At 38.6% G+C, this 13,949-nt stretch overlaps 1 protein-coding gene across 10 annotated transcripts in view; it reads left to right on the top strand.

Annotated features, from left to right (window-relative positions):
* Arhgap26 (Rho GTPase activating protein 26) overlaps window positions 1-13,949 on the top strand; it is a 416,522-nt gene that overhangs the window by 156,247 nt on the left and 246,326 nt on the right. For all 10 annotated transcript variants that reach the window (XM_074076754.1, XM_074076748.1, XM_074076752.1 and 7 more), the window contains one exon: window positions 7,415-7,493. In XM_074076754.1, coding sequence (XP_073932855.1) covers window positions 7,415-7,493 — 79 coding nt within the window. The remainder of the gene's footprint in view (window positions 1-7,414; window positions 7,494-13,949) is intronic.

The raw sequence follows: 13,949 nt of genomic DNA, 5'->3' as shown, positions 1-13,949 counted from the left end.
TTCAACCAGCAATTTCCACTTATGTATATTTCTATTCATCATGAAATAGATTAGAAAAAAATGGAAAAAATATTTTTCCAGAAGAGAGATTTTTTATTTTATTACCAACAGTAGTAACACGTATTTGCATTCTCCCTGAGTTGATTCATCTTGTCAACTAAGAATTCTTTCTCCTAGTGCACTGTTTTAAAATTTGCTTACTTCTGTGACCCTGGTGCCTAGATAGGCACTTAGTCAATATTTATTGTATTTAAGGGCCATGCAGTTTAATATGCTAAAAATTTCCTTGTTTAGGTTTCCTGATGTTTTATGACTTCATTCTCTTTTAAAATAAAACTATCAGAAATTATCTGATCCTGTTGGCAGTATTTACACTTTAGACTATTACTGTAAAGGTCCAAATTATTTTAAGACCTTTCCTCCTCAGAAGTCAGTGTTACAGGCTTTAATAGGTTATAACTCATTCATTCATTAGGATCAGATTCTTTCTAAGTAATTGATTAGAAGCTACTCCTAAAAACTTATGTGTATGTAAGAGGGGGCTTCCTCTCTGTCTTCCTCCCTCCTTCCTTCCCTCCCTTCCTTCCTTCCCTCCCTCCCTCCCTTCAAGGAGCTGGTCTTCTTGGATCCCAGGACATATATACTGCACATGGGGGAGTACAGCATTGTGGTTAAGGCATGGACTTTGCTTTAGAGTCAGGCCACCTGGATTCAAGTTCAGGATTCTGCTCTTAACAGCAGTGTGACACACTTCTTTCACTTAAAAAGAGACACAGTAGTAGTACTTGCTTCATATAGTTATTATGGAAAATAAATGTCAACTCAAGTAAGGTGCTTAGCACAGTACTTGGCACATAAAGACAGTAAATCTTAGCAGTGGTTTGGGGGTCAGTGATTTGTGACTTCTGGTTTCTCTCTCACTTTCTCTGTCTCTCATTTGTGCCCCTACCCAGCTTATTTATGGCATATGGTGATGAGTGGCAGTGCCTGTGTGCCTTATACTTACACTGCTGTTTTACCTACAGATAGGGAGATTATTTGTTCCTGTGTCTCCATCGCAAAGTAAAAGGGCAAAAGAATTTAAAAAAGGCTGCAGGTTTTAAGGACAATGAGACCAAGCCGCTTTTCCTAGTTCTCTCATTTTGCTCTCTGTAGACATTTGAGTCTCCTCTTATACAAAGACACAGAAAAATCACATTCTGTAAGATTATTCTGCGTGGCTTTGGTCGCATCTGTGTAAATGAAGATCTATTGAACCTCAAACCCTTGTCGTTGTCCAGTAAGTGTTAGGAATCAGCTGTTCCAGTAGTGCTTCAGAAACAAAAGGCCCACTTTCCCTCCTTGGCACTTGTAAAATTCTTTTCGCCAATGGATGGCAAGCCATCCCCCAAGCCTTCATGTCCCTGTGTTCCTACAGAAGCACAGGGGGGCAAGTTTTGCAGATAGGGTGTGAGAACATATGTTTCTGGGGCACCACAGTTTTCTTACGCTGAACTTCACCCTTAAATGTACAGTAGTGTGGATGGAAGTTAGGATTGAACTCTTACCAACTGAGGATTTTTAGTGTTATGAGTGAGAAAACCTGAGATCTTTGGAGGTGGCTTGGAAACAGCAGTATCATGAGGTTCTGAGTGTGTTTGTTTCAGTGAGTTGGAGTTAGTTTTAGCTTTTCCTTGTCTAATAGGAAGTGGATAAATTGCCAAACCACTGACATCACGATTGTTGACTCTAGTTCAGGAATGAGATTAGAGCAGGAAAGCTGTCGAGGAACCCTGGAATCAGCGGTGCTTGTGCTTGCTCTTTGTTTTTGAGAAGGCCATGAGCTGGCATTGGTGGTCCCAGGATTCTGGATGTGCTGCTAAGTGGTGGATTGCCTTCCATGGACCCCTTTTTGGGGCTAGCATTGGAAGATCTATGGTGGCAGGTAGCAACTTGTCCTATGATTCGTTGAATGACTATTTTCTACATCTCTCCTGCAGTGTGAGTGTTCCGGCTTAGAGAACATCTCAGGCTGATCCAGCTACAGTACTAATCAAAAAAAAAAAAAAAAGTGAAAAAGAAGTGATATATTTTTTAAGGAGAACTTTTGAACTCCAGAGTAGATTTCTAAATTATTTGCTCCTCCTCTCATCTGGTGATTAGAGGGAGTTTCTTGGCAGGTTTTCTAGAATTTGCTGAAGATCCCTCTCTGTCCTTACCAGTTACCAGACATTAGTTTCAAAAGGCAGTAGCAGGCCACTTTGAATCCTTACTCAGGAGGAAAAAGGAAACGACTATGATGTCAGAGCTAGTGTGTTCCTTCAGCTGGGTGTTTGTGGTAGAGGCGTGATTTTCAGTGCTATGTGTGAGTAAAGTTGGTAGTGGGCTCAGAAGTATCAGCACCACCTGTGGGTTGTTTGCTTCCCCTTTTAAACTGTACACCTGCTCTTCTTCAGCTGTAATTTTGACTCTACCCCATACTTCTTCCCCACCCTCCTCCATTTGTCCCTTTGATAACAACTAATTTTTGGATATTTACTTTGTGCTTGACACTTCAAAATATGTGATACACTTCTCATTCGGCTTTTACAACATGCCCCAAAGTGTAACCCTGCTAACCCTGCTCTATGCTACTTTCTCGAAAGTGCAGATCCTAAGAGTAGCAGAGAGGAGTGCAGTTGCTTGTGTACTGGGTCACACAGCTAGGAAGTACAAGAGTCAGGATAACTAGACAGACTAAGTTATTGGTCATATCTCTTGGGTATTTAAAGCAAGTGATTTTTTTTTGACAGTGCTAGGGATTGAAACCAGGGTCTTGCACACTCTAGGCAAGTGCTGCCATTGAGCTATATCCTGGGCCCTAAAACAAGTTTCTAATTGAGGTGTAATCCAAGTAAAACACGCTAATTTTAGGTCTGTATTGTGAGGACTTTTTACACACGCACACTCGCATAACCATCCAGATATAGGTGTAGAACATTTCTATTACCCCAGAAGGTTCCCTTGTGATCCTTTCTAGACATTGCCATACCTCTTCCCCCAAACAGAATCACTCTTCTGACTTCTGTCTCTATGGGGGAGTTTTTCAAGTATTTGAACACCATGTAACTGGAATCATGTGGTTTCTGGTCTTTTATATCTAACTTTTTTCTAATCATGTCTGTGAGATTCATTCATGTTTTTCTGTGTAACAGTAGTTGGTTCCTTTTTATTATTGTATGGTATCCCATTGTTTAAATATGATGATTTATCTGTTCTCTTTTGATAGCTATTTTAGTTGCTGTAGTTTTGGTTATTATGACTAAAACTGCAAGCATTCTTTAATGTGCCATTTGGTGGGCATATGTACTCATTTCTGTTGGAGATAAATGTAGTGGTAGAATGGCCATGTCACAGGACAGGTGTGTGTTTAATTTTAGTAGATATTGCTAAAGTGGTTTTGTGAATTTCTTCTTTGGCTCTGTATTCTTGCAAGAACTTGACATTGGTGGTCGTTTTAATGTTCTCCATTCAGGAGGATGTCCAAAATATCTCATTGTAGTTTTAAGTACATTTTTCTGATAAGCAGTCACTTTGTGCCTTATTTCTTATGCCTGTTTGCCATTTGGATGTTCTCTTTTTTGAAGTTCTTATTAAGTGTTTTATTAAATTGGGTTGTTCATTTTTCCCTAAACTATGTATTTGTAGGCACTGTTCACTTACTTTGTACATGAATCTTATTAAAGATATGTATTTCAAATATCTTTTTGCTCTGAATTTCCTTTTCTCTCTCTTAACAGCTTTTGGTAAATTTGGTGAATACAAGTTCTTCATTTTGGTGAAGTCTAGTTTATCAGTTTTTTTTCTTCATGGCAGTGTCTTTTGTGTTCTTTAAAAATCATTGCCTATCTATTTCATGAATATTTTGACGCAGAAGAAATGTATAGAGCCACTGCTATAGAGTGTCAGCCCCAGCCCTACTGGATACTACTGGATTCTTGGTTTTGGATGGGGCATTTATCTAGAGTGGTAGTCTGAGCCCTTGTATTTATGATGCACTTTAGGTTTACAGATCACTTTATCATTCTATCTCATTTGCTCTCATGCAAGAGCTCATTAAGCTACTTGCATGATAAATTTTGACACCATAGGACTTGGGTAGTCAATACAAGTTTTCTAGGGGGCTCTGGCATCTTCACATTTGCAGTGACATGGTACACCAGAGTTAAGAGACAGGTTATGTGTCTTCACATCCTGACTCAGTAACTTGCTACCTTTGTAATCTCAGACAAGGTACTTAATCTGAGCCTTGATTTTTTTTTTCTCTTCTCCTCTCCTCTCTTCTCTCCACCTCTCTCCTCCTCCTCCCTTCCCTGGATATTTAACTCGGGGGTCTTGTGCTTGGAATGCAAGATCTCTACCACTTGAGCCATGGCCCCAGTCCTCTGAGCCTTGGTTTTCTCATCAGCTAATTGGGAGTAATAAGAATATACACACTCTATGACATGGCTATCAAGACTGAATAAACTAAGTTATACAGAGTGCTTAGCGTAGTAACTGGCACTTGGTGCCCACTATTACTGTTGTTCTTCCATTATAGTGTTATAGTATCAGAATTCTTTGTAGAGCTTGAAAGAGCTCTCATCATTTATTCCATTTCTCTTTCATTGTTTTATTTCCCATTCCTGTTCCACATTTCTTCCCGCTTTCTCTCCTCATCTTCTTCTGCTCCCTATTTTGCTGTGAAAAAAAATCATATGCATTGTAAATTGACACCCTGTAAGAAAAGGTGTGAAAGTGTGCTGTCTTTTGGGGACTGAAGTAGAAAATGTAGGGTCACTGAGGGTTTTGCCCTTTTATTTTGTTTTAAGGGGCTGTGGTTATGAGGGGCATAGAGAAGGTAAATATGGAAAGAAAGTTGATTCTAAAATAGTTCCAAAAGGTGATCCTTTCTCTTTGGTTCTAGGAAATTCATATGCAACTAAGAGATTTGTGTAATAGTGTCTCCAATTGTGGTGAAGGAAAAGAAACAAATGATTGTGATCTAGATGAAAATATATTCATGTACATATCCAAATGTACATATACGAGCCTGAGAGAAAATTGTGTGAACAGGATTAAAACTAAATGTGTTAGGTTTACTTTATGCACCATTTCCCATCTGTCTTCCACCACACTCTCCCCCCAAAAAGGATCAAGACCACATGTGGAAAAGAACTTGTAGTTTGATATATTTTCTTGAAATGAAAACAAATTTTAACTTTTCCTGGTTACTTAGACCAAGTGGCCCTCCCTTCACAGCCTCTGAGTTTCTGAGCTTCCTGTTTGTGGCTCTGGGTGGAAATTTTGCACCATGTGCCATAAAGTTGATGTGACATCTGTAGTGACTTTGAAATATTGGTATTTAGGCAACTCTTTTGCTCAAACTGTTTCCTAGCAGGAAATGAACTAGAGTTGTGTTGACTCCTTGACCTCAGTATAGAGAGGATGGTGTCTGTACTCTTCAGAGCAATGGGACCAGGAAGGAAACAAGTGGGGATGGACGGAGCAGTCCAGGGTATGGGCTTCAGACTTAACTATGTATCAGGATCACCTAGACTTGATTATAGTCCAAATTCCCAGACACAGCCCAGAAGTTCGGCTTCAGAAGGGTGGGGTTGGGCTGGGAATCTCCATTTTAATGGATTGCCCAATTCAGAAGCAGAACAGGTACAAGACCTGGAACAATACTCAAAGATCTAGGTCCAGGGACTTGAGAGTTCTTCAGTAGACTCTAGTCTCATAGGCTTTTAATTTCAAAGCGATTAGTTTGGAAACAGCTCTGCACTTTGTTTTTGAAAGGTAGAAGAGAACATGAATCTATTGAGCCCTCAAACCACAGGGTAAGTTCTGTGAGCACAGTGTACAGGTACCAGGGAGCCTACCACACTAAATGGGCTGCTGGTGGGAAATGGGCATTTGCGGCTGAGAATGAAATTTTCTGAGAAGAGGAGGGAGAGCTCTGGCAGAGGCTCATGGGGAGAACAGTTAGTCTGTCTTCCAAGTCACCTGTCAATTGTGGTGCCAATGCCCAGGAATCAGCATCCCTCCCATCCTTAACACACCCACCTACCCACCCATTCATCTACATGCTCTCACCCACACATACATCCCCATCTCTGTTATGTCTGTCTGTGTCTGTCTCTCTTACTTGTGCATATTCTCTCTCTCTCTCATTCTCCATACACATACTTATCTTGATTCTTCTCACATCCCCAGCCCTCCATTCTTACATCTTTGAAAATGTGTTTTTCTCAGGGGATGCTGAGGGATGGTTTTTGAAAAGATGCAGATGTGACATTCAAAATATGTTGAATCTAAACAGGTCTATCTATTCATTGGAACTATGGAATTCAACCAAGAGCAGAGATTGTAGATAGGTTGGAATGAACAGACTTTGGGCCCAGACGTGTGTTTTTAGTGTAGAACTGCTTGGGGGTTCCTCAGCAGGGCATGTGGACTCAGATGGCAGTTGGACTTAGTTCTTGCTCAGTCTATCTCTTCTTTTCTTTCTCAAACTTTGAAGATGAGTATTTAAATCAGCTACTCTTAACCTTTTCAATTGACAAATCTTTGACAATCAGATGGAAAGTTAAATGTTTCTACAGAAAAACATATAAACGTTGGGAGGGAAAGTGGTTTATGGACAATGTGCAGTTCATCTGTGGACCCTAAGTAAAGAACTCTTGTTTTAAGGAGTGTGCAACCTTCTCCTGAGGTCATTTTTTTTCCTCTTGTGGAGTGCTATTTGTAATGAGAACTCAACAAACAGTATTTGGTACTGTGTGTGTGCTTTCTGGAGGGCTTATGCTCAGTTGTAAAGAGTAAGCAGATTTCCATGAAAGCATGAAAAGCTAATACACATAAAGCACACAGCCTCTGACATGGTAAGTTTTCATTTAAAAACTATGTACATTTAATATAATCATGATTACAAAGCTGATTAGTTCTACAAAACTGTCAAAAGCAGTTTAGAAGCATTGGACTAGATATTAGGAAACTAAGAGACCTCTAACTTGGATTGTTTCCCTTTTTAGCATGAGTCTGACAACTCCATTCATCTCAATAAATACTTATTTTATTCCTATTTGTAGTAAAACAGTCTGTTAAGAATTTTTGGAGAAAATAAATGCATAAGATTTAAAGGAATAAACAAGGTTAAAGGAGTCACATTACTTACCTTACTGTGTCACTTACCTGTATCTCCTCTGTTTTTTCCTGCCTCTCTGAGGCAGATGAGCTCACTGAGAGGAATTTGGGGAGGTGGCTTGGAAGAGGTGAGTGTGGTGCCTCTTTTGGTGCCCTTGGCCTCAGCAACCTCTCCCTCTGTTGAGTGGGTATTTCTTTAAATTTCACCTTTTCCAGTTAGTTTACATGTGGCACTGGGGTCATGTCCATGTCCCTCCTTTCTCTGCAGGCCAGGGGTTATCACCATGCAAGCATTGTCGGAAGAGGACCGCAGGCTCTGGATGGAAGCCATGGATGGCCGGGAACCTGTAAGTAACAATTCAGGGAAGTAAAGCAAGAATAAAGATACTGAGTTGTTTGTTGCTTCCCTACTCAGGGATTATTGCTGTTGCTCTAAAATCTGGAGTCTTTGAAACCAATGTTTTTATTCCTAGGTTGATGTTTTTGAATATTTCTATTGCATTTGTGTATATGTAGTTCCTAAGTGTTGGCCTCTCAGTCCTAAGGCTGAAGTTCTGCATGATGCTATGTTAGAACTTCACTTTTGCAGAGGCAAAAGGGGGTTTCACTGTGATAATTCCATACATGTGTACAGTGTACTTTGAACAAGTTCACCCCCTCCATTATATTTCCATTTCCTCCTTCTCCCTGCTTTTTCAATTTTTTTTGGTGGGTTTTATTATGCATACTTCATCCTCTTCACTCATCAGTATCCTTTCTTTTCCCTTCTCCCTCACACTGATCCTCCCCCAGACATCCTCTTTTTACATTCATGTCCCATTATTACTATTATCAACATCATCATTTAGGTCTAGGTTCCACAAATGAGTGAGAATACAATATTTGGTTTTTTGAGCTTGACTTATCTCACTCAACATGATGATCTTTAGTTCTACTCATTTTTCTGAAAGTGACATAATTTCATTTTTTCTTTGTCTGAGTAATATTCCATGGTGTGTGCATGCATGCATGAATGCTAGTCTGTCTGTGTATCTATCAATCTTACTTTCTTTATCCATTCATTGGTTGTTGGGCACCTTAGCTGATTCTACAGTTTAGCTATTGTGAACAGAGCTGAAATAAACATGGATATGCAACTATTTATTTATTTATTTTTTTGTGAGACTGGGGTTTGAACTTAGGGCTTCACACTCACTAAGCAGATGATCCACCACTTGAGCCACATCTTCAGTCCTCTCTTGTATATTTTTTTTACACTCCTTCAGATATATGCCCAAGAGTGGTATGGCTGGGTCATAAAGTAGGTCTATATTTTGTTTTTGAGGACCCTCCATACTGATATATAGTGATTGAACTAGTTTGCATTCCCACCAACAGTATATGAGGTTTCCTTTTCTATGCATCCTCACAAGCATTTGTTGATGTTTGTTTTCTTGATGATTGCCACTTTGACTGGGGTGAGATGGAATCTCAATGTAGTTTTGATTTGAGTTTCCTTTATGGCTAAGGATATTGAATATTTCTTCATGTATTTATTAGCCATTTGTATTCTTCTTCTGAGAACTGTCTGTTCAACTTGTTTACCTGTTTATTATTTATTTATTTAGGCAGTACTGGGGTTTGAACTCAGGGCTTCACTCTTGCTAGGCAGGCACTCTACCACTTGAGCCACTCCACCAGCCCTGTTTTGTTTTGGTATTTTGGAAATAGGATTTTGTGAATTATTTGCCTAGTACTGGCTTCGAAGCATGATCCTCCTGATTTCTGCCTCCTGAGTAGCTAAGATTACAGGCATGAGCCATCAGGGCCTGGCTTAATTTGCCCATTTAGTAATTGGATTATTTATTCTTTTTCTATTTACTTTTTTGAACTCTGTATATTTTAGATATTAATCCTTTATTTGTTAAATAGCTGGTGAAGATTTTCTCCCATTCTGTGGGTGTTTTCTTGATTCTGGGAAACTGGTTATCTACATGCAGAAGGCTGAAACTAGATCCCTATCTCTGCCCCTGTACAAAAATCAACTCCAAATGGATCAAAGATTTTAATGTAAGACCTGAAACTTTGAAACTACCACAGGGAAAAAATAGGGAAAACTTTGGCGATATAGGCTTAGGTAATTATTTTCTGAATAGGATTCCAATTGCCCAGGATATAAGAACAAGAATTGGCAAATGGGAGTGCACGAAATTAAAAAGCTTCTGTGCAGCATCTTTTATTATTGCCTCTGGTTAATCTCCCGTTACTGTAGTGACTCACATCCCATTATAAGCAATGGGGCATTATCAGGGTAGATAGAAGGAGTTAAGCCTGGTGATGTGATCTGTGCTCCCATTTCAGAGATGCTGGCCTCAGCAGGGTGATGTAATCTTGTGGTTATTCTGTAGCTTGTGACATATAAAACCCCTGTGAGAGCCCTGGGGGAAGTCCCAGAACAGTCTTCTTATCTGTGTGCTAAGGATCTCAACTACAGGGCTTAGCAAATCTCAAGGTTGCAAAAATACTAAGATTATGATCTAGCCATGTCTCACCAATAAAAAGATAGAAGAGTCCAAAGAGCAAGAAGTCCATTAATTAAACTTGCAAAAGTACTCTCCAAAAGGGGTGTGTGTGTGTGTGTGTGTGTGTGTGTGTGTGTGTGCAAGGAAAAAATGGGCCATGGCCTCCACTGACTTTAGAACCCTTTGCATCAAGCTAGATGTCCAGTGCATTTGATCTCAGTTTATTTGTGCTACTTTCTCAGCCTGCTCTGGTGGGGTGATCTAGCAATATAGATTAATGTGCTTTTCCATTCAGCTTTTTATACAAATATGGAACTCAATCAACTTAGCATAAACAAATAACTAGTGTTTGATTATCATTTAATACTATAGAACAAGATTTAAATAACTAATAGTTTAAGAAAAGTTGGCTAAACTATGGTGAAACATTGTTTAATCTTAATTCTTCCCCTGCTCTAAAAATATAAGGTAGCTCTGATTTTCTCTGAATATGTTATTGCTCATCAAAATGCTCTCAAAAGCATATACGTTCCTGCTTTTAGGGTTTGTGAGCACAATTGCTGCTTGATGTCAGAGGCCTTTGGAAGCAATTTCTTGAAAGCTTTCATCTTTGTGAGCATCATCTACCATCAGTTAAGCCCTTCTTGTGAGTTTGGCATGGGATTGAGCATATTACTTCTCTTAAACCATTTATTTCTCTTAGTGCCTTATGAAGTAATTGTGATTTCATTTTATAGATGAGAAAACTGACAAGGTTAAATAACTTGTCCCATGTCACACAGAGTGTAAGTAGCTGTATTAGTAAACAGGGTAGGTTACAATATAATGAAGAGACTCCAAAGTATAGTATGGTAAGCAACATGCAAGCACATTTGTCTCTTAGAAACCAGAGTGAGCAGTCCATGCCCACCAGGGTCATTCTGCCATCCTTAACTTACGGGTTTTCCCAGGTTGTTCTGGCACTGCCATTTTCCAGCCAGAAGATGGAGATGAAAGCATCTGGGGCAAGCATTTTGAAGGACTCAAAAGGGTACATGTCACTTCCTCTAGCACAAACTTAATGATTTGGTCAAATCTACATCCAGAGGAAAATGGGAACTCTAGGCTGCTGAGTCCTGCCAGGACCCAGTGCATTTCGAGGAAGAGGAGAAAGGAGGCTGTGTATGGTTAGCAGCTTCCACCATAGTTCACAGCTAGAATTTGAACCTGGGTCTATCCCTCAATGTATTTGGGTTTCATCTGTAAGTGATACACTCTGATACTGCCTTCTAAGAATTTGTACTCAGTAGTTTTTTTTTTATACAGTAATTTTGTTGAATCTTTTGAATGATTCTTTAAACTCGTAAGGGAGGAAATTCCCAGGATGAAAAATCCTGTCATGGCATGCTATTCTTGGTTTGGGTAAAACAAAAATAAAAACAACAACAACAGCAACAACAAAAACCAAAACACTACCATTCCTCCATTCTCCCAATCAGTGGAATTCTAAAACTGCTTCACTACCTCCATTTTAAGCCTTCTCTTCCACCTCTCCCACCACTTGTTATTTGTTCTCTGTCTGTGTATAATTGGTCTCTTCCTAACCACTTCAGTCTTCCAGTAGATTAACATCTGGCCTTTGCAGATGGAGAGTGTACTATTGAAAGAAACATCTCCTTACTCCAGAATGTACACATTAAAAATAAGTTTAAACACAAAGCAGTTCTGTTTCTAAACATGTTGTAAAATTATTTTCTCACAGGAAAATGTAGCTTGCATAGAAAACCATACCTCTGTGTGTTTTTTGATTTCCTAAAGAGAGAGATAAATATGGACAAACGATGACTGCATAATGACTGTAACACGAGGCATAATTTTGTCTCCCATTGCTGAGAGTCCCTAGAGAACATCACTGGAGATACATGCCCAGTTGACAATTGACAACTCCAGTTTTAATTACTACCTCTCTAATTAGTTAAATCTGTCCCCTTGGGAGTTTGGCTTTCTTACTACTTGGCTTTTTCTCTGGCTGATCTTAGAGCCAGTCCCCTTATTCCAGGGAGATGTTAACAAGGGCAACTGTGTTCCATTTTCATACTTCTACCTCAATTATTCTATGACAGATTTATTCAATGTTGGATTTTTTGTGGAGACGGGGGATAATTTTAGTTTTGGTTCTTTTGTTCTTTTCTTGTTTAACACCACCTTAGGATGACTGGGGGAAAAAAAAAACCTAGGTGAACGTCAAATCAGTTGATTTTACAACATTTTAATTATTACATAAATCACACTTTTTAGCACACAGTCACATTCTAGTGTGAATGTTGAATGTCTTCATGGTATTGATAGGCATATAATAGAGGAAGAAATTAGAGTCATGTTTCTACATTGAACATTATATGGATTTCATGTAGTGAATTTGAAATCTTTTAGTTCAAATGAAGGAAACCCAATTCAAACTTGCTTGAGAGAAAGCTGGATTTATTGGTTTACATAACTGAAAATACTACAGTGTAATAGTTTCTGGCCCATCTGAATCTGATAACTTACATAATGTTTGGACTTGGTTTCTTCTTTGTGCTGGCTTCATATTGTAATATATTCTTTCCTTGCAGTGGTGATATACTTGCTAATGATTCCAGGCTTACATATGATTGTTAATTATTGTTATTGTTATTATTGTTTTGGTTTCCTGAGACAAGGTATTGCTATATAGTGCAGACTGCCCTTAAACTCACTATGTAGCCCAGGTTTACCCTGAACTTATATCTTATTATGGACCAAATAATAAGTATTTTAAGCTTTGTGTGCCCTGTGGTGGATGCTGCAGCTACCTAACTTTGCTGTAGTTTCAGAAGCAATCGTGGACAATATGCAGGTAAATGGGTATGGCTGTGTTTCAATAAAACTTCCCTTACAAAAACATATGCCAGATTGGATTTGGCTCCTGGGCCATTGTTTATTGGTTCATGATCTCTAAATGTATTAGAGAGATTTTGGGAAATAATTCCAAAGATGTCCCACATTAGAATTTTACTGAACTGAATACTAGGTTCAGAAGATGGTGAAGATGAAGTGACCAGAGCTGACATTACCTGTCCACTGCACAAACCTGTGTAAATGATGTTGGAAGGTTGGCTTCCTCTGAGAGAAAAACATTGTTATATGAGGAAGGGGGATGGACACTAGGTAAGCAAAAACAGTACAGTTTCTCCTGCTCTGAGACCTCTCTTCCACCATATTTTCTATTTGGAGAGTTTGCTCTTTGATACTTGGCAAAGCTTTCACCACTAACATCATACTTAGTATGAAATACTGAATGCTTACCCTTAAGACTAAGGACAAGACAAGGAGCTGGCACTCATCACTTTTATTCCATTGAGTTTATTGGAAGTCCTAGCTGGTGTAGTAGGACAAGAAAACAATATAAAAGGCTTAACGGATTGAAAGGGAAGATGTAAAACTGCCCCTCTTTGTAGATAATGTGATTGACTATGTAAAAATCCCAAGCAGTCCATAAAAAAACCCCTCCTAGATAGTAGATGAGTTAAGCAAGGTGACAGGATGTAAGATAAACACTCCACCAATTAATCATACTTCTCTAACCTGGCCATGAGCTCATGGTAACTAAACTTGAAAACAACACTATTTCTAATACCCCAAATGAAATACTTAGGTGTAAATGTAATTAAACATATTAGAGGATCTACATGATGAAAATTACAAAGTGCTGATGAAAGGAGATTTAAATAAGTGGAGCGACATACTGTGCTCATGGACTGGAAGGCTCAACATTGTAAAGATGTCAGTTCTCCCCAAATTAAATGAAATTCCTATTAATGGAGTAGAATTAATGGAATTAATGGAATGCAACAAGTAAAATTCCTATCAAAACTTCAATAAAACTTTTACTATTATCTAGAGGTATAGAAACTAGAAGAACTAAAACAATTTTGCAAAACAGAACAAATTAGGAGTGATCATTCTACCCTATTTTAAGACTTTCTTTTTTTTTTTTTGACCTTGTTCATATTTTTTTTCTTTTATTCATATGTGCATGCAATGTTTGGGTCATTTCTCCTCCCTAAGACTTTCTTTATGGCAACAATAATTAAGACTATGGTATTGATTGAAGGATAGATACCTAGATCAATAGAACAAAGAACCTAGAAGTAGGCTCACACAAATATGCCCAATTGAATTTAGGCAGAAGTGCAAAAGCAATTCAATGGAGGAAAGATAGTTTTCTCAACAAATGGTGCTTTTTAAAATAATGGACATCTATAGGCAAAAAGGAAAAAAAAATGAACCTCGACTTTAACA

Source organism: Castor canadensis, chromosome 6 (assembly GCF_047511655.1).
Source record: "Castor canadensis chromosome 6, mCasCan1.hap1v2, whole genome shotgun sequence".
Lineage (NCBI taxonomy): Eukaryota > Metazoa > Chordata > Mammalia > Rodentia > Castoridae > Castor > Castor canadensis.
The sequence above is the reverse complement of the archived record's forward strand: the minus strand, read 5'-3'. Positions and strand labels throughout refer to the sequence as shown.